General features: G+C 39.6%; 1 protein-coding gene across 3 annotated transcripts in view; it reads right to left on the reverse strand.

Moving 5' to 3' along the window:
• LOC126457288 (organic cation transporter protein-like) overlaps positions 1–22,413 on the reverse strand; it is a 312,321-nt gene that overhangs the window by 30,898 nt on the left and 259,010 nt on the right. For all 3 annotated transcript variants that reach the window (XM_050093458.1, XM_050093459.1, XM_050093460.1), the window contains one exon: positions 1,708–1,839. In XM_050093458.1, the coding sequence (XP_049949415.1) occupies positions 1,708–1,839 (132 nt within the window). The remainder of the gene's footprint in view (positions 1–1,707; positions 1,840–22,413) is intronic.

Raw genomic sequence — 22,413 nt, forward strand, 5'->3', positions numbered from 1 at the left:
ACCAATGCTTGAAAGCCTTTTTGTGATACATAATGATCTTGAATGTGTCATTGCATGACCATGGCAAACAAAAACTTGTTCAGAGACTGACAAGTCATGGAAAATGACTAAGTGTTTTTACCATGTACCTTTGATTCAATCTGGTGAAACTTCTTAATATGAGACTGCAACATCTGAGAAAAGTCTGTTGCTTCAGCAAAATAGTTTCATGTATGAGAGAAAATTCTTTGGACTGATATAATGTTTTTGATAAACAAGTTCATCAGTTGTTACAATGAAGCTATATTTGAAATTGGTTCAGAAACTGAATAATATAAATTGGTTCAAAAACTGAATTATATAATCAGCAAACTACCTCTATGTCAATCATGGGCATAGCATCTGAGGTTATCTTATTTACTTATGTTGTAGACACTGTCTTTGGAGCAGAAGGCAGTTATTAAAATCCAGTCCTAGTTATACCAAGGACAGAACTTTGAATATGTTCCCTGTAGACGACACTGATGAGCTTCCTCTCCAAATTCTTGTTTACATTAGCAAATATTTTCATATACATATTGTGATTGTTATCTACTTATGAAGAAACTATCATCACAGGGGATGACAGGCTCACTTCTCTTGGTAACCAGCTATTTGCTTATGCAGAAATGGATGTAACATTTGTAAAGAGATACATTTCTATGAAGTGGTTCACCGTCATTGTAAGAACATTTAATGCTCTCAGTACACATCATAATACTCTCTTGTGTTTTGGTTATTGCAATACTCTCGTGTGTTTTGGTTAGTAACTGTGATGGCTATCTTATTTTGACAATGTCATAATAATGACCTGTTCTCCCTGAGGTGGACTAGTAACTGTAATGTGTGAGGTCACTAACCTAGTCCACAGGTCCTTGAGAGAGAGTTTGATTCAGAGTGTGACAGGCATCTGATGAGTTTGTGCTTAGTCATTATATTCACTCATGCACAGGTGTGTAGTGAACATGGTACAAACTTCAATAGCCATTTGTTCATTTACACTTATGACTACATGGTTTTACTTCACTTCCTACATCATCAGTACTAACGTGGGCCAAAACAAAGTGGCTCTCTAGTTGTACAAAACATAGTATAGCAGTGTCTGACTTATGCAGTGGTCATTTTATGGCATTAGGCCTACCATATTTGTCATTAATGTGTCAGCATTTATTGTGCTCAGTCTCCAGTTCTACCACTTAAATGTTCATCAATGTTATGAATTATATTTTATTTAATTGTAATAAAAACAGACACTACTACATCCACTTAACTCAAATCATATTTCTTTATTACAATAATCCTGGCCGACAAGATAAAGTACAAGTTATGAGCTAAAAGATCATTCAAAATGTTGGAAAAATAATGCACTGAGGAAACAAAACATGAAATTAACTTAATAAAAAATAATTTAAATGTAAAATAAAAAGTGTGAAAATGTAAGAATTGGTTCTAAGTACACCCACCCACACACACACACACACACACACACACACACACACACACACACAGAATAACAATAGTAACACTTGTAACAATTTTGCACTGATTAGTTTACAAGTGTTGACAGCACTTTTACTCTCTCATACATTTTCTGTTGGTATTTCAGAGTGTGTTAGCAAGAAATGAGACTTAATCACACAATTTTAATATTACAACATATCTGTAGTAAACAAGTAGCATTCTCATTACCTTCTGGTAAGGCCCATGTCAAAAAGCAACACAGTCCACCGACTATATTAACGATTCCCAGTGACAGCCATATCCTAGACTTTCTTAATAGAATTATAAGTGCTGTGAGTGCTCCCGCAACTTCAGCTACACCTAAAACAATGAAAAATTATTACTAAGTTGACACATTTGAGAATGAAACATAATAAAGAATAAACTCATTTTTGCAATAATATACTTAAAGTGAAGAAATACAAGACATTAAATATTCATTGCTACTCTTCTAGAAAATAATCTGAAATATGTATGTAGTGGATGACTTCACACAACATTAAATAATTGTATAAAAAGGAAAATTCTTTTGATGAAATGGAAAAAAATAAAAGGGGGTGGAATGGCTGGCAGGTACTTACTTTGAGGAGGCAATATTCCAAATACTGGCAATAGACAGCTGTAAAAGTTGGAAAAATTACACCTTGTTTTTAAAACTATTAGGTCCTTCCTCTGGAAAGTTCTCCATGGAGAATGGGGAAATAGGACAAGTCCCTCAGATCTCATGTTGAGAGAGACCCACCTGTTGTGAATAAGTCCTCCAGAAGGTAAGTACTACTGAGCCATTATGTTTTCTTGTAATTTATCACTCGAAATAAACACTTCTATCTGGTAAAAATTCCAAATAAGTAAAAAAATAAATAAACTCATTGACTGTTACATACAGATGTTTGAATGTATAAACAAAAATGTAGAAATATTAGTAAATTCTTTGTAAATCAGGATATAAAGCACTTGCATGTAAGTTAATACTGAGAAGTGTAATACTTGTGATTATTACAGAACATAGGTTTTCGGTAGGTAACCAGGAATTTTTCATGAAAAACGTTGATGGTTTGTTGTGCTACCTGTCAGGCAGAAAGAAAGGATTATTAATTTGTTATGATTTTAATGTAAATTTCTTGAATGACTATAACTAGAAATGTGATCCAGCACTGGTGTTAGCCATTTATAATTTAGTATCGATTATAAATTTCCATACCAGAAGCAGTAACCTTATAGATAATGTGTTAATACAACAAGAGCTGAAATTAAAGAAGCATGTGCCTATCCTCTTAATATTGTCCCTATGATATGTGATGTTATCAGTCACTTACAAAATGCATCATCAATTCAGGGTATTTTCCGAGACAGATTAAAATATTCCGTTCTTACATCTGCCTCTAAGAAGGGTGACTCCAGAGCTGTCAATTTGCAAAATTTTTGGTAAGATAATGTTCTGCAGTCTTGTCAAAGATGTGCTTAGTAATGGAATAATTAGCTAATGAGATCAGATTTAAAAAGGGCCACTCTACTACAGAAGTTATTTATACATATACTGAGTGCTACAAAATATCACCAGCTGAGATCTTCTGTGAATTATCAAATTAGGTTGTGCCAATCATAACATTGCATTAGAGAAGTAAACTTTTCATGGAATGCATAGTTCATCACCTGCTTGGTTTAGTTCTAATGCAAGAAACAGAATGCAGAATGTTACATGGGATATTCTAGTAATAGAAAGGACACCACATAATCTGCACTGGGAGAAATTACAATGAGAGTCCCACACGGTTTGGTCATAGACTCTCTGCTATTATTGATTTACATTAATTATCTGTCATTTTATTTGAATCAATCAGGAGGCAGAATTAGTTCTGTTTGTAGATGAGGCAAGCATTGTTGTGAGACTGAAAAAAGAAGCATCCACAGAGAAAATAGCAAATGATAATTTTATGAAAGTCACTGAATGGTTTTGGACAAATAAGCTCATTTTAAACTTTGGAAAAAGAAAAAGGAAAGAAACATACATCTCATTCAGCTTTCTACCATCAAAATTATCCCACCTACTAACAACCTAGTGTACCAGCTATAAATGATAAAGAGAGTAGAAAGTTCCAAGTTATCATGTTTGAATATTGGTGAAAACTTAAGTGGGAAAAACTGTATGGTAGACCTGCTAAAGTTGGTGCAGGTACTTTTGCTATAAGAGTAATTGCCAACTGTGGGGATACAGAAGTCAGTAAGTTAACTTGCAGACATAGTGTTCTCATCAGAATCAACAGCAAACCACAACAATAGTTCAGGTATACATGCCAATGTTGTAGGTTGAAGGTGAAGGGAGAGAGAAAGTATACGAGGATATCGAATAGGTAATTCAGTACAAAGGGAGATTAAATTCTAATAGTTAAGGGGGATTGGAATGTTGTTGTAGGGGAAGGAGTAGAAGAAAGGATTATGGGAGAGTATGGGCTTGGTACTAGGAATGAGAGAGGAGAAAGACTAATTGGGTTCTGCAATAAATTTCAGGTAGTAATAGTGATGATGTTTGGTTTGTAGGGTTCTCAACTGCATGGTCATCATAGTCCATATAAAGCCCCAATACTCACATGGTCCAATTTTTACACAGTCAAAATTAGCCACCATCACAAATGATGACAATGGTGAAATGATGAGGGCAACTCAAACACCCAGACCCCGGGCATAGAAAAATCCCCAACCCGGCCAGGCATTGAACCCAGGACTCCATGAAGTTGTAATAGTGATTACTCCATACAAGAATCACAAGAGGAGGATGTATACTTGGAAAATGTAGGGAGACACAGGAAGATTCCACTTAAGTTACATCATGGTCAGGCAGAGATTCTGAAATCAGATGCCAGATTGTAAGGCATACCACAGGAGCAGATCACAATATAGTAATGATGAAGAGTAGGCCGATGCTTCAGAGACTAGTCAGGAAGATCTATGTGCAAAGAAGTGGAATATGGAAGTACTAAGGAATGAAGATATGAGACTGAACTTATCTAAGGCTATAGATACTGCAACAAGGAATATCTGTTTGGATGAAGAGGAACGGAGATCTCTAAAAAGGGCAATTACAGAAGTTGGAGGGAAAAACCATGGGTTCAAAGAAGGTAACTGCAAAGAAACCACATGTAAGAAATACTTCAGTTGATCGATGGAAGAATAAAGTGTAAAAATGTTAAAGGAAAATCAGAAGTACAGAAATACGAGCCACTTAGGAATGAAACAGATAGGGAGTGCAGAGAAGCTAAGGTGAAATGGCTGCATAAAAAAGGGAAGAAACTACAAAAAGAAATGATTGTCCGAAGGCCTGACTCAACATATAAAAAACTCAAAACAATCTTTGGTGAAATGAAAATCAGGTTGGTAACATTAAGAATGTAGTGGGAATTACATCATTAAATGCAGAGGAGAAAGTGGGTGGGTAGAAAGAATGCAGTGAAGGTCTGTATGTGGAGGAAGACTTATCTGATGACATGATAGAAGAAGAAATAGGAGTTAGGGATCCAGAATTAGAATCAGAATTTAAAAAAGCTTTGGAAGACTTAAAATCAAGTAAGGCAGAAGGAATTGATAACTCCATCAGAATTTCTAAAGTCATTGGTGGAAGTGGCAACAAAGCGACTATTCATGTTGGTCTGCAGAATGTATGAGTCTGGTGATATACAATCTGACTTTCGGGAAGCAACATCATGCACGCAGTTCCAAGGACTGCAAGAGCTGATAAGTGTGAGAATTATCGCACAATCAGACTTAACAGCTCTTGCATCCAAATTACTTACAAAAATAATGCACAGAAGAATGGAAGAGGAAATTGAAGGTGTGTCAGATGATCAGCTTGGGTTTAGAAAAGGTAAAGGCACTAGATAACCAATTCTGACATTGTGGTTGTTGATGTAAGCAAGACTAAAGAAAAATCAAGCCATGTTCATAGGATTTGCTGACCTGGAAAAAGCATTTGAGAATGTCAAATGGGGCAAGATGTTTGAAATTCTTAGGGAAAGACAGTTAATACATAAGAACCAAGAGGAAACAATAAGACTGGAAGACCAAGAATGAAGTGCTCAGATTTGAAAAGGCACAAGACAGGGATATAATATTTCACCCCTACTGTTCAGTCTATACATCAAAGAAGCATTGATGGAAATGAAGGAGAAGTTTTAGACTGGAATTAAAAATCAAGGTGAAAGAATATCAATGATACATTTTGCTGATGACTTTGCTATCCACAGTGAGAGTGAAGGAGAATTAAAGGATCTACTGAATGGAATGAACACGCTAATGAGCACAGAATAAGGATTACGAGTCAATAAAAAAAGGCAAAAGTAAAGAGAAGTAGCAGGAACAAGAACAGCGAGAAGCTTAACATCAGAACTGGTGACCACAAAGTAGATGAAGTTAAGGAATTCTGCTACGTAGGCAGCAAAATAACCAATGATGGATAGAGCAAGGAGATCAGAAGCACTAGCAACAAGGGCATTCCTGGCAAAGAGAAGTGAACGGGTATCAAACATAGGCATTAATCTGAGGAAGAAATTTCTGAGAATATATGTTTCGAGCACAACATTCTATGGTAGTGAAACATGGATTGTGGGAAAAACCTAACAGAAGACAATCTAAGCATTTGAGATGTGGTGCTACAGAAGAATACTGAAAATTAGATTGACTGTTAAGTTAAGGAACGAAGAGGTTTCCTGAGAACTGGTGAGGCAAGAAATACATGGAAGACACTGACAAGAAGAAAGGTCAGGATAATAAGACATCAAGACATCATGGAATAACTTCCATGGTACTAGAGAGAGCTGTAGAGGGTAAAAACTGTAGAGGAAGACAGAAATTGAAATAAAACCAGCAAGTAACTGAGAACATAGGTTGCAAATGCTTCTGTGAGATAAAGAGTTTGGCACAGGAGAGGAATTTGTGACGCCAAACCAATCAGAAGACTGATCACGACAACAACAAAAACAACAATAATATTCATTCACTGATGTCTTATGGGATAATATTCTGGCGTAACTCCTCACTTAAGCAAAAAGTATTCTACATCTACATTTGCACTTCACAAGCCACCCAATGGTGTATGGCGGAGGGCACTTTACTTGCCACTGTCATTACCTCCGTTTCCTGTTACAGTCGCGTATGGTTCGCGGGAAGAATGACTGCCGGAAAGCCTCCATGCACACTCGAATCTCTCTAATTTTACATTCATGATCTCCTCGGGAGGTATAAGTAGGGGAAAGCAATATATTCAATACCTCATCCAGAAACGCACCCTCTCAAAACCTGGACAGCAAGCTACACCGCAATGCAGAGCGCCTCTCTTGCAGAGTTTGCCACTTGAGTTTGCTAAACATCTCTGTAACATTACCACGCTTACCAAATAACCCTGTGATGAAACGTGCCGCTCTTCTTTGGATCTTCTCTATCTCCTCTGACAACCCGACCTGGTACGGATCCCACACTGATGAGCAATACTAGTATAGGTCGAACGAGTGTTTTGTAAGCCATCTCCTTTGTTGATGGACTACATTTTCTAAGGACTCTCCCAATGAATCTCAACCTGGCACCCGCCTTACCAACAATTAATTTTATATGATCATTCCACTTCAAATTGTTCCGTATGCATACTCCCAGATGTTTTACAGAAGTAACTGCTACCAGTGTTTGTTCCGCTGTCACATAATCATACAATAAAGGATCCTTCTTTCTATGTATTCTCAATACATTACATTTGTCTATGTTAAGGGTCAGTTGCCACTCCCTGCACCAAGTGCCTACCTGCTTCAGATCTTCCTGCAGTTCGCTGCGATTTTCTAATGCTGCAACTTCTCTGTATACTACAGCATCATCCGCGAAAAGCCGCATGGAACTTCCGACCTATCTACTAGGTCATTTATATATATATTGTGAAAAGCAATGGTCCCATAACACTTCCCTGTGGCACACCAGAGGTTACATTAACATCTTTAGACGTCTCTCCATTGAGAACAACATGCCGTGTTTTGTTTGCTAAAAACTCTTCAATCCAGCCACACAGCTGGTCTGATATTCCGTAGGCTCTTACTCTGTTTATCAGGCGACAGTGCGGAACTGTATCAAACACCTTTTGGAAGTCAAGGAAAATGGCATTTACCTGGGGGCCTGTATCTTATATTTTCTGGGTCTCATGAAGCAATAAAGCGAGTCCGGCCTCACACAATTGCTGTTTGCGGAATCCATGTTGATTCCTACAGAGTAGATTCTGGGTTTCCAGAAATGGCATGATACGCGAGCAAAAAACATGTTCTAAAATTCTGCAACAGATCGATGTCAGAGATATAGGTCTATAGTTTTGCACATCTGCTCGATGACCCTTCTTGAAAACTGTTATTATCTGTGCTCTTTTCCAAGCATTCCCAACCTTCCGTTCCTCTAGAGACTTGCGGTACATGGCTGTTAGAAGGGGGCAAGTTCTTTCATGTACTCTGTGTAGAATCGAATTTGTATCCCGTCAGGTCCAGTGGAATTTCCTCTGTTGCTTTTCTATTCCTTGGACACTTATTTCGATGTCAGCCATTTTTTTGTTCATGTGAGGATTTAGACAAGGAACGGCAGTGCAGTCTTCCTCTGTGAAACAACTTTGGGAAAAGGTGTTTAGTATTTCAGCTTTACGTGTGTCATCCTCTGTTTCAATGCCATTATCATCCCAGAGTGTCTGGATATGCTGTTTCGATCCACTTACTGATTTAACGTAAGACCAGAACTTCGGAGGATTTTCTGTCAAGTCGGTACATAGAATTTTACTTTCGAATTCACTGAACGCTTCATGCATAGCCCTCCTTATGCTAACTTTGACATCGTGTAGCTTCTGTTTGTCTGAGAGGCTTTGGCTGTGTTTAAATTTGCAGTGAAATCTCTTTGCTTTTGCAGTAGTTTCCTAACTTTGTTGTTGAACCACAGTGGGTTTTTCCTGCCCCTCACAGTTTTATGTGGCACGTACCTGTCTAAAACGCATTTCATGATTGCCTCGAACTTTTTCCATAAACACTCAACATTGTCAGTATCGGAAGAGAAATTTTCATTTTGATCTATTAGGTAGTCTGAAATCTGCCTCCTATTACTCTTGCTAAACAGATAAACTTTACTCCCTTTTTTTATATTCCTATTTACTTCCATAGTCAGGGATGCTGCAACGGCCTTACGATCACTGATTCCCTGTTCTGTGCTTACAGAGTCAAAAAGTTTGGGTCTGTTTGTTATCAGTAGGTCCAAGATGTTATCTCCACGAGTCGGTTCTCTGTTTAATTGCTTGAGGTAATTTTCGGATAGTGCACTCAGTATAATGTCACTCGATGCTCTGTCCCTACCACCCGTCCTAAACATCTGAGTGAGTGTCCCAGTCTATATCTGATAAATTGAAATCTCCACCTAAGAGTATAACATGCTGAGGAAATTTATGTGAAATGAATTCCAGATTTTCTCTCAGTTGTTCTGCCACTAATGGTGCTGAGTTGGGAGGTCGATAAAAGGAGCCAATTATTAACCTAGCTCAGTTGTTGGGTATAACCTCCACCCATAATTGAAATCTCCACCTAAGACTATAACATGCTGAGGAAATTTATGTGAAATGTATTCCAGATTTTCTCTCAGTTGCTCTGCCACTAATGCTGCTGAGTCGGGAGGTCGGTAAAAGGAGCCAATTATTAACCTAGCTCAGTTGTTGAGTATAACCTCCACCCATAATAATTCACAGGAACTGTCCACTTCTATTTCACTACAGGATAAACTACTACTAACAGCAACAAACACGCCACCACCGGTTGCATGCAATCTATCCTTTCTAAACACCGTCTGTGCCTTTGTAAAAATTTCGGCAGAATTTATCTCTGGCTTCAGCCAGCTTCCTGTACCTATAACGATTTCTGATTCGGTGTTTCTATCAGCGCTTGAAGTTCCAGTACTTTGCCAATGGAGCTTCGAGAGTTTAAAATTACAATACCGATTGCTGCTTGGTCCCCGCATGTCCTGACTTTGCCCCACACCCTTTGAGGGTGTTCTCCTTACTGTACTTGGTAGGGGCCATCTAATCTAAAAAACTGCCCAGTCCACGTCACACAACCCCTGCTACCCGTGTAGCCGCCTGCTGTGTATAGTGGACTCCTGACCTATCCAGCGGAACCCGAAACCCCACCACCCTATGGCGCAAGTCGAGGAATCTGCAGCCCACACGGTCACAGAACCGTCTCAGCCTCTGATTCAGACCCTCCACTTGGAACTGTACCAAAGGTCCACAGTCAGTCCTGTCAATGATGCTGCAGACAGTGAGCTCTGCTTTCATCCTGCTAGCGAGACTGGCAGTCTTCACCAGATAGCTGCCAGAAGCCAGAGAGGATTTCCTCCGATCCGTAGCGACACACATCATTGGTGCCAACATGAGCAACCACCTGCAGATGGGTGCACCCTGTACCCTTCATGACATCCGGAAGGACCCTTTCCACATCTGGAATGACCCCCCCACCCTGGTATGCACACAGAGTGCACATTGGTTTTCTTCCCCTCCCTTGCAGCCATATCCCTAAGAGGCCCCATTACGCGCCTGTTGTTGTAGCTCCTAACTACCAGTAAGCCCACCCTCTTGGACCACCCAGATCTTGCAGACTGAGGGGCAACCTCTGGAACAGGACAAACACCCATGTCCGGCCGAAGATCAGTATCAGCTGGAGACAGAGCCTGAAACCGGTTCGTTAGACAAACTGGAGAGACCTTCCGTTCTGCCCTCCAGAATGTCTTTCGCCCCCTGTCACACCTCGAGACGACCTCCCACTCTACCACAGGTGAGCGGTCAGCCTCAGTGTGGGCAGTATCCCGGGCAGCCACAGTTGTAGTCCGATCGGGGGATGCGTGGAACGAGCTGGCCATCCCCGACAAACCCCCGTCTGGACCCCCACAGTGATGCCCATTGGCAATAGCCTCAAGCTGTGTGACTGAAACCAACACTGCCTGAAGCTGCGAGCGAAGGGATGCCAACTCAGTCCGCATCCGAACACAGCAGTCACAGTCCCTATCCATGCTAAATACTGTTGTGCAAAGAACGTCTGAACTAGTCTACAGAGAGCATAAACAATTCGACACAAAATTTAAATTATTATTAAAATACAAGACTGCCTAGTAAATGCAGTAATGCTGCTACTTGCGCACTGCTGACACACTGCTCGGAGGTAGAAGGTTAACTGTACAGTCAGTAACGTACAAAGACTATTTGAAAGAAATAAACAAATGACAGACGACTACGCGACTTTACACATCATAGATATTAAAATGCAAATCTGCCCCTGCTAAATACGAAACTGCACAATGATTTGGCAGGTTTAACTAAACAATTGCACTAAGAACACTCAAACAAATTTTCAACTTGACTACAACACTTATATCAACGCTAAATAAGCCACTTGCTGCTACTTGCGCAGTGCTGACACACTGCTTGGCGGCAGAAGGCTAACTGCACACAAAAGAATAACTAGTACTGTGTGTGGGTTTCACACATTTATACTTTCCAGGCATATCTGTAACCATCTGACAATGTTAACCACAGCTACACAGTACATTTATTCACTTATGAAAATTGTTATCCACAACTCATCTGTGTTTGAGAGTAACAGCTGCTCACAAGTACAACGCTAGAAGGAAAAGATATCTGCATTACAAATTAAATCTAACTGTCACACCTGTCTACAAGAAGAGCAGCAAAAATGATCGACAAAACTATTGTCCAACATCCTTGAAATCCATTTCTTGTACAATCTTAGAACATATTCTGAGCTCAGACATAATAATTATCTCAAACAGAATGAACTCTTCCATGCCACCCAACACAAATTTCAAAACTATGGATCATATGAAACTAGACTTGCACTTTTCTCACATGACAAACTGAAAACCATGGATCAAGGCAGTCAAAACCACGGATCAAGGCAGTCACATAGATGCCATAGTTCTCAAATTCTGAAATGCATTTGACTCAGTACCACACCTATGCTTATTATCAAAAGCACAATGATTTGGGGTATCAGGTGATATTTGTGACTTTACTGAGGAGTTTTTGGTAGGGAGGATGCAGCATGTTATCTTGGATGGAGAAAGAACTTCAGGTGTACCCCATGGGAGTTCGTTGGGTCCCTTGTTGTTCATGTTGTACATTAATGACCTTTTGGGCAATATTAGTAGTAACCATAGACTTTTTGCAGATGATGCCATTATCTACAATGAAGTACAGTCTGAATGAAGCTGCACAAATATTCAGTCAGACCTTGATAAGATTTCAAAGTGGTGCAAATTTTGGATTCTTGCTTTTAATGTTCATAAATGTAAAATTGTGCACTTGACAACATGAAAAATTATGCTATCCTATGAATGTAATACCAGTGAGTCACAGCTGCAATCAGTAAACTCTTCAAGTACTTGAGTGTATCATCTAGTAGGGATATGAAAGAAAATGATCACATAGGCTCAGTCTTGTGTAAAGCAGGTAGCAGATTTTGGTTTATTGGTAGAATACTAGTGAAATGCAATCAGTCTACAAAGAAGATAGCTTACAAATCACTGATGTGACCCATCCTAGAATATTGCTCAAGTGTGTGGGAGCCACGCAAGATAGGACTAGAACAGGATGTTGAACTTATACAGAGTTGGGCAACATGAAAGCTTACAGGCTTTTTTGACTCGCAGGAGAGTGTCACTGAGATGTTGAGTGAACTGAACTGGTAGACTCTTGAGAGTAGACAGGAACTACATGGAGAAACTCTACTAAAAACATTTCAGGAACTGACCTTAAATGATTTCTAGGAATAAACTACAAACCCCTACATACTGCTTGCTTAGGGATCATGAGGACAAGATAAGATTAATTACGGCACACACAGAGGCATGCTTAACAAGAACAGGAGAAAGAGCTAATAACTAGTACTGTGGGATGTACCCTCTGCCATTCACTTCACAGTGATATGCAGGTTATAGATGCAGAGCAGATGGATACTTTACATGCTCTGAAATCCAAGATATTTAAATATCCAGCACACAGCCTGCATTTGGCACTGTCATATTTTCCTTTCTGAGGCCTTATAAAGAATATTTGCTGAGTAAGAAGTTCATGGATGATGGTGAGATCATGGATGCCATACAATGAAAGCTACAAACCACACCAAAAACAACCCCCCCCTCCCCCCGCCGCAGTTCCCCCCATAATGACAACCTAACAAACACATCCTACCCCCATGAACCACGGACCTTGAGGTTGGTTGGGAGGCTTGTGTGCCTCAGCGATACAGGTGGCCGTACCGTAGGTGCAACCACAATGGAGGGGTATCTATTGAGAGGCCAGACAAACGTGTGGTTCCTGAAGAGGGGCAGCAGCCTTTTCAGTAGTTGCACAGGCAACAGTCTGGATGATTGACTGATCTGGCTTTGTAACAATAACCAAACGGCCTTGCTGTGCTGGTACTGCGAACGGCTGAAAGCAAGGGGAAACTACAGCCATAATTTTTCCCGAGGGCACGCGGCTTTATTGTATGGTTAAATGATGATGGTGTCCTCTTGGGTAAAATATTACAGAGGTAAAATAGCCACCCATTTGGATCTCAGGGCGGGGACTACTCAAGAGGACATCGTTATCAGGAGAAAGAAAACTGGCGTTCTACGGATCGGAGCGAGGAATGTCAGATCCCTTAATCGGGAAGGTAGGTTAGAAAATTTAAAAAGGGAAACGTATAGGTTAAAGTTAGATATAGTGGGAATTAGTGAAGTTCGGTGGCAGGAGGAACAAGACTTTTGGTCAGGTGAATACAGGGTTATAAATACAAAATCAAATAGGGGTAATGCAGGAGTAGGTTTAATAGTGAATAAAAAGTAGGAGTACGGGTAAGTACTACCAACAGCATAGTGAATGCATTATTGTGGCCAAGATAGACACGAAGCCCATGCCTACTACAGTAGTACAAGTTTATATGCAACTAGCTCTGCAGATGATGAAGAAATTGATTAAATGTATGATGAGATAAAAGAAATTATTCAGATAGTGAAGGGAGACGAAAATCTAATAGTCATGGGTGACTCGAATTCGAGAGTAGGAAAAGGGAGAGAAGGAAACATAGTGGGTGAATATGGGTGGGGGAGAGAAATGATAGAGGAAGCCATCTGGTAGAATTTTGCACAGAGCATAACTTAATCATAGCTAACACTTGGTTTAAGAATCATGAAAGAAGGTTGTATACATGGAAGAGCCCTGGAGATACTAAAAGGTATCAGATAGATTATATAATGGTAAGACAGAAATTTAGGATCCAGGTTTTAAATTGTAAGACATTTCCAGGGGCTGCTGTGGACTCTGACTACAATCTATTGGTTATGAACTGTAGATTAAAACTGAAGAAACTGCAAAAAGGTGGGAATTTAAGGAGATGGGACCTGGATAAACTGACTAAACCAGAGGTTGTACAAAGTTTCAGGGAGAGCATAAGGGAACAATTGACAGGAATAGGGGAAAGAAATACAGTAGAAGAAGAATGGGTAGCTCTGAGGGACGAAGTAGTGAAGGCAGCAGAGGATAAAGTTGGTAAAAAGATGAGGGCTAGTAGAAAACCATGGGTAACAGCAGAAATATTGAATTTAATTGATGAAATGAGAAAACACAAAAATGCAGTAAATGAAGCAGGCAAAAAGGAATACAAACGTCTCAAAAATGAGATCGAGAGGAAGTGCAAAATGGCTAAGCAGGGATTGCTAGAGGACAAATGTAAGGATGTAGAGGCTTATCTCACTAGGGGTAAGATAGATACTGCCTACAGGAAAATTAAAGAGACCTTTGGAGAAATGAGAGCCACTTGTATGAATATCAAGAGCTCAGATGGAAACCCAGTTCTAAGCAAAGAAGGGAAAGCAGAAAGGTGGAAGGAATATATAGAGCGTCTATACAAGGGTGATGTACTTGAGGACAATATTATGGAAATGGAAGAGGAGGTAGATGAAGATGAAATGGGAGATACGATACTGCGGGAAGAGTTTGACAGAGCACTGAAAGACCTGAGTCGAAACAAGGCCCCGGGAGTAGACAACATTCCATTGGAGCTACTGACGGCTTTGGGAGAGCCAGTCCTGACCAAACTCTTCCATCTGGCGAGCAAGATGTATGAGACAGGCGAAATACCCTCAGACTTCAAGAAGAATATAATAATTCCAATCCCAAAGAAAGCAGGTGTTGACAGATGTGAAAATTACCGAACAATTAGTTTAATAAGCCACAGCTGCAAAATACTAACGCAAATTCTTTACAGACGAATGGAAAAACTGGTAGAAGCCAACCTCAGCGAAGATCAGTTTGGATTCCGCAGAAATGTTGGAACATGTGAGGCAATACTGACCCTACGACTTATCTTAGAAAATAGATTAAGGAAAGGCAAACCTACATTCCTAGCATTTGTAGACTTAGAGAAAGCTTTTGACAATGTTGACTGGAATACTCTCTTTCAAATTCTGAAGGTGGCAGGGGTAAAATACAGGGAGCGAAAGGCTATTTACAATTTGTACAGAAACCAGATGGCAGTTATAAGAGTCGAGGGGCATGAAAGGGAAGCAGCGGTTGGGAAGGGAGTGAGACAGGGTTGTAGCCTGTCCCCGATGTTATTCAATGTGTATATTGAGCAAGCAGTAAAGGAAACAAAAGAAAAATTTGGAGTAGGTATTAAAGTCCATGGAGAAGAAATAAAAATGTTGAGGTTCGCCGATGACATTGTAATTCTGTCAGAGACAGCAAAGGACTTGGAAGAGCAGTTGAACGGAATGGACAGCATCTTGAAAGGAGGATATAAGATGAACATCAACAAAAGCAAAACGAGGATAATGGAGTGTAGTCGAATTAAGTCGGGTGATGCTGAGGGAATTAGATTAGGAAATGAGATACTTAAAGTAGTAAAGGAGTTTTGCTATCTGAGGAGCAAAATAACTGATGATGGTCGAAGTAGAGAGGATATAAAATGTAGACTGGCAATGGCAAGGAAAGCGTTTCTGAAGAAGAGAAATTTGTTAATATCGAGTATAGATTTAAGTGTCAGGAAGTCGTTTCTGAAAGTATTTGTATGGAGTGTAGCCATGTATGGAAGTGAAACATGAACGATAAATAGTTTGGATAAGAAGAGAATAGAAGATGAAGATTAGATATGTAGATCACACAACTAATGAGGAGGTATTGAATAGAATTGGGGAGAAGTGGAATTTGTGGCACAACTTGACAAGAAGAAGGGACTGCTTGGTAGGACATGTTCTGAGGCATCAAGGGATCACAAATTTAGCATTGGAGGGGAGCGTGGAGGGTAAAAATCGTAGAGGGAGACCAAGAGATGAATACACTAAGCAGATCCAGAAGGATGTAGGTTGCAGTAAGTACTGGGAGATGAAGAAGCTTGCACAGGATAGAGTAGCATGGAGAGCTGCATTAAACCAGTCTCAGGACTGAAGACAACAACAACAACAACAACAACAAACACATTTACATTTGTTACTTCCCCTGTAGAACAAAAGCTATATAACTAAATTTGTATTATTTCATGATTTACCATCTCAATGTGTTTAGCATAATCATGTGTTTTGCAATATTGTGGCAACATAGTCTAATTGTCTTTTCTGATTAAATAATTTTGAGTCATCCTGTGAGAAACCTATTCACTAACACCAACATGAAAACCCTTCCCTAATTCTACATCTGCATCCTTACTCCTAACACTACTTGCATTCCTTCATTGTGACCTTTTTTCTTGTACACACTCCTTTAGATATCTTATAAAATACCTTTTAAAAACTTATGTGCAGTACAGGTAAAGAAATTAGTGCACCTTGAAAGATATATATAAAACTGTAGGCTCCTGTGACTGGCTAGATGAGGTAAGTCTCAGTATTATCTTTTTTATGTCTTTATTTCAGTCTTCTATGATGGCCTGTTTGCTTGATAAACAAGGTCTTGATTTTTATTTAAAGGTTTTGCTGGTGTGTATTCAGCTTTAGTTGCTTCCACAGAGAGTAACCTCCCCCCCACCCCCCCTTGAGATCATAGTGTCATAACGTGCATTTTATACACTTTTTTATTTCTCTCAGAATTATCATCAGCAGCAAATGGTATTTATTTTATTCTTTATCAACCCACACTTTTTAAATGTATTTTCATCACTATGGTCTCATGATCATTTATATCCTCACTGATGTCAGGATTCCGTCTTATGTGACTCAGCTTTATTGGAAACTTCTTAATGGAAGATTTTCTGAAATCAAACACTCTTGTTATTCCAAAAATGTTTGTTTTCTAAGACTTGGTCACTTCTTTGTGAGTACATAAATGTGCTCCTAACAACCTGAAGATTCATACAAGTACAAGATTTCTTCAATTTTTTTCAGTCCAATACTCTCTGACTACAGTGTCATTCCATTTCCTCTCCTTCCAACTCTCCTTTAGACCATCATTGGTGATGTTATCATCCAAATGCCTTTTTTTTTTTTTGTCAGTGACTATGGAAGTGAATGGATATGTCTGTCTTCCAGGATTAAGTGACTGTGATTCTCTATTTGTGTCTTGTTTGCTTTTATTACTTTGTCTGTGTCAGTTAATTTGTTATTAGTGAATAGATAAAAGAGTTTGTATAGTTAATTGTGGTGTTTCTATTAAATGTAAACAAATGAAAAACAACAAAAAACTGAAAAACAAAACAAAAAACTGAAAAAACAAAAACAAAATAACAACAAATGCAAACAACTGAAAAGGTTAGTCATCAGCCAAGTCTGATTCCACAGTCAGCTATGTGGTGATGCTACAGTTGCTGTGTGAAACAACATCAAAGCAATAATGGGGCATTCAGGTGCATGATATCGAATCAGCAAAATGGTTGGCAGAGAACCATCACCACTACAACATTAATTCAGTTGGAGTCTCGCTGTATAGTGCATTAAACTCCATCAAATCAGTGGTACCAACTAACTGCACTGTACTTGTTAAAGGTACTGAAAAAGTGAAATGGGTAAGAGAGTTCTTACCTGACTGCCTAATAACTAATGTGGAGGAGAAAGGCTGCCCTTCACTACATGCTCTACGTAAGCTGAATGGTATTGGCAGGTACCAACCAGTAACTGCGAAATTGAATACAAATCTGCTGGTGAAGTGGTACCTGCCCCCCTTATGTACTAAAATTCGAGTACAGCCGGTTAAAACAACTCCTGTTATCAACACGTGTCGGGCAACCTTTTGCTGGCGTGGGTGCTTGCCCAGATAATTGTCCTAAAAGGACAAATTATCACAGCGGGACAGGGACCGCCGCCATCGCGACCTTGGGACCCCGCGGGGCCCCTTTTTTTTTTATCAGTTGCTGACCCTCATGAATTGAAACATGACTGCGTCGCGTCATTTCATGATTCGAGGGTCAGCAACTGCTGGGTGGTTACAATTGATGTCACCAATAATCTGTCACTCCTGACAACACCATCTCTACAGAAAAATCAGTTCTCATAAAAAAGTACAGTTCTTGAAACAGGTGATACAGTTATTATGCACTGTTCTCACATCATAGGTGCAAATGTCTGCGTTTTCATTAAACATGTTGGGCATGATCGATTAATACAAGAAGGCAACAATGAAGAGGACCTTCAATGGCCTTGCCTCACTGAATACATTGATTCCCAACAGATCACTGATTTTAAGCGACACTGTGAGTAACTGGTACTTGGATGATGACCGTCCAGGTATGTCACACACTGTTAGCAGTTTTCCCTTTGCCTTTCCAGCAAAAGGGACGAGGAGTGGTGGCATAAGGTTTCTGATCACCAGACTTTATTCTGGTGTCCTGTATTGAATAGGCTAGTTTTCTATGTTTAAAAAATGGTTCTGATTGGTACTATTCTGATTGATTATAACATTTAAATAGCATTTACAATCAATACTCTCAATAAATATCTGTTACTTTAATGTAATTAAAACCTAAAAATCATTAAATATCAAGATCTGGTCATATGATTGAAAATGCTCTGTTATTGGCTGAGCTATGGTGACATTGTAGACTAGGAGTAAGATGAATCTATACGTGTGCTATAGGAGTATTAGCCAAATTTATGAGGTTTTTTCATACATTTTCTGCAAATAGTTTAGCTGCTATGAAACTTCCTGGCAGATTAAAACTATGTGCCAGACTGAGACTCAAACTTGGGACCCTTGTCTTTCGTGGGCAAGTGCTCTACCGATTGAGCTACCCAGGCACGACTCACAACCCATCCTCACAGCTCCAATTCTGCCAAGAGTGCTAGTTCTGCTAGGTTCACAGGAGGGCTTCTGTGAAGTTTGGAAGGTGGGAGACAAGGTACTGGCAGAATTGAAGATGTGAGGATGGGTTGTGAGTCATGCTTGGGTAGCTCAGTCAGCAGAGCAATTGCCCGCAAAAGGCAAAGGTCCTGAGTTCTTGGTCTAGTACACAGTTTTAATCTGCCAAGAAGTTTCATATCAGGGCACACTCTGCTGCAGAGTGAAAATTTCATTCTGGAGTTTAGCTATTTCATGATCAAAAGTGCAATTACAAATTTTACATAACAACAGAAAGGAATTTTGTGAACGGTGATAGTGGGAGCCTCACAAAAATTGATGTGTTTATGCTCCATCCATTTAGAGCAGTGATATGTGCAACAATGCACATTTATTTCCCTGCTCCCAGCAATATCATTAAACTCGCTCAAAACTAAGAAATTGTAGAACTTCTGCAAATACGTCCATATATTATAACTAGATAATTGATTATCAGTCATGAGCTATGACCCAATACATAATAAAATTATGGTTGGAAAACTTAATGCTGATTTCCTTTCTAGAAAGCACTCAGCAGAGCTATTGCATCCAGCTGGTGTTCAGTAGTACAATGGATAGTGCATCCAGCAGCAGATTAAGTGGTCAAATGTTCAAATTCTCGAATGATCAATACATTTTAAAATTGTTACACGAAATACAAAAATAGTTTTAGCAATAACTGATTGTAGTAGTTGTTTTGATCATGGGAGCTTCACATTAGTCTAGTCTGAGAAATGGACAACAGAGGATAAATGCATTTACTTTATGAATGAGCAATTCACTTTTTGGAAAGCATTTCTAGTAGTGAAGATATCATCCTATGCTCACAGTACAATGAAGTGAAGGACAATGAGGTTATACAGAGATATAAAGCATGTACAACATGCAGGTGACACATGTTGGGCTGTAATGTTTGTTGGTGTAAACTAATGTTAGTGTCTGAAGCAGACTTACTTCATCTTTATGTAAGATTATAAAACTGCTGAATTTTAAACATTAAGGATCCTAGATGGATAGTATTTAGATAAAAACATTGTTTCTAATAAAGTAAAAAGTTTGTTTTCAAATTAACTAGAAAATATCTTTTTAAACATGATATGTGTTAACAGTGACAGAAAATGTAAGTGCATGTAGACAGCAGGGAGAATAACAATATTCTGTTTCTGATTGGTGTGGCGAAGTTTTATAATTGTGACTGGGTTTTCATATGAGAGGACTGTCAAGTCATTCCACAAGTAAGTTAAATGCCCTATTAGTTTAGATTCGACTCAGCGATCTATGAAAATCATCTTACAAAATTCGATGGTCTACCGCTCTAACAGCTGAGCTGCCGAATAATTCAGGTTTTGTTGGGTGAAACGACAATTTTCACTGTTGTTGTTGTTGTGGTCTTCAGTCCTGAGACTGGTTTGATGCAGCTGTCCATGCTACTATATCCTGTGCAAGCTTCTTCATCTCCCAGTAACTACTGCAACCTACATCCTTCTGAATCTGCTTAGTGTATTCATCTCTTCGTCTCCCTCTACGATTTTTACCCTCCACGCTGCCCTCCAATACTAAATTGGTGATCCCTTGAAGACTCAGAACATGTCCTACCAACCGATCCCTTCTTCTGGTCAAGTTGTGCCACAAACTTCTCTTCTTCCCAATTCTATTCAATACTTCCTCATTAGTTATGTGATCTACCCATCTAATCTTCAGCATTCTTCTGTAGCACCACATTTCGAAAGCTTCTATTCTCTTCCTGTCCAAACTATTTATTGTCCATGTTTCACTTCCATACATGGCTACACTCCATACAAATACTTTCAGAAATGACTTCCTGACACTTAAATCTATACTCGATGTTAACACATTTCTCTTCTTCAGAAACGCTTTCCTTGCCATTGCCAGTCTACATTTTATATCCTCTCTACTTCGACCATCATCAGTTATTTTGCTCCCCAAATAGCAAAACTCCTTTACTACTTTAAGTGTCTCATTTCCTAATCTAATTCCCTCAGCATCCCCCGACTTAATTCAACTACATTCCATTATCCTCGTTTCGGTTTTGTTGATGTTCATCTTATATCCTCCTTTCAAGACGCTATCCATTCCATTCAACTGCTCTTCCAAGTCCTTTGCTGTCTCTGACAGAATTACAATGTCATCGGCGAATCTCAAAGTTTTTATTTCTTCTCCATGGATTTTAATACCTACTCCGAATTTTTCTTTTGTTTCCTTTACTGCTTGCTCAATACACAGATTGAAAAACATCGGGGAGAGGCTACAACCCTGTCCTTCCCCTTCCCAACAACTGCTTCCCTTTCATGTCCCTCGACTCTTATAACTGCCATCTGGTTTCTGAACAAATTGTAAATAGCCTTTCGCTTCCTGTATTTTACCCCTGTCACCTCTAGAATTTGGAAGAGAGTATTCCAGTCAACATCGTCAAAAGCTTTCTCTAAGTCTACAAATGCTAGAAACGTAGGTTTGCCTTTCCTTAATCTATTTTCTAAGATAAGTCGTAGGGTCAGTATTGCCTCACATGTTCCAACATTTCTGCGGAATCCAAACTGATCTTCGCTGAGGTTGGCTTCTACCAGTTTTTCCATTCGTCTGTAAAGAATTTGCGTTAGTATTTTGCAGCTGTGGCTTATTAAACTAATTGTTCGGTAATTTTCACATCTGTCAACACCTGCTTTCTTTGGGATTGGAATTATTATATTCTTCTTGAAGTCTGAGGGTATTTCGCCTGTCTCATACATCTTGCTCGCCAGATGGAAGAGTTTGGTCAGGACTGGCTCTCCCAAAGCCGTCAGTAGCTCCAATGGAATGTTGTCTACTCCCGGGGCCTTGTTTCGACTCAGGTCTTTCAGTGCTCTGTCAAACTCTTCCCGCAGTATCGTATCTCCCATTTCATCTTCATCTACCTCCTCTTCCATTTCCATAATATTGTCCTCAAGTACATCGCCCTTGTATAGACCCTCTATATACTCCTTCCACCTTTCTGCTTTCCCTTCTTTGCACCGAGCGAGGTGGCGCAGTGGTTAGCACACTGGACTCGCATTCGGGAGGACGAAGGTTCAATCCCGTCTCCGGCCATCCTGATTTAGGTTTTCCGTGATTTCCCTAAGTCGTTTCAGGCGAATGCCGAGATGGTTCCTTTGAAAGGGCATGGCCGATTTCCTTCCCAATCCTTCCCTAACCCGAGCTTGCGCTCCGTCTCTAATGACCTAGTTGTCGACGGGACGTTAAACACTGACCACCACCACCACCACCTTCTTTGCTTAGAACTGGGTTTCCGCCTGAGCTCTTGATGTTCATACAAGTGGTTCTCTTATCTCCAAAGGTCTTTTTAATTTTCCTGTAGGCAGTATCTATCTAACCCCTAGTGAGATAAGCCTCTACATCCTTACATTTGTCCTCTAGCCATCCCTGCTTAGCCATTTTGCACTTCCTGTCGATCTCATTTTTGAGACGTTTGTATTCCTTTTTGCCTGCTTCAGTTATTGCATTTTTAAATTTTCTCCTTTCATCAATTAAATTAAATATTTCTTCTGTTACCCAAG

The sequence above is a fragment of the Schistocerca serialis genome, chromosome 2, assembly GCF_023864345.2.
Source record: "Schistocerca serialis cubense isolate TAMUIC-IGC-003099 chromosome 2, iqSchSeri2.2, whole genome shotgun sequence".
In the NCBI taxonomy this organism is placed as follows: domain Eukaryota; kingdom Metazoa; phylum Arthropoda; class Insecta; order Orthoptera; family Acrididae; genus Schistocerca; species Schistocerca serialis.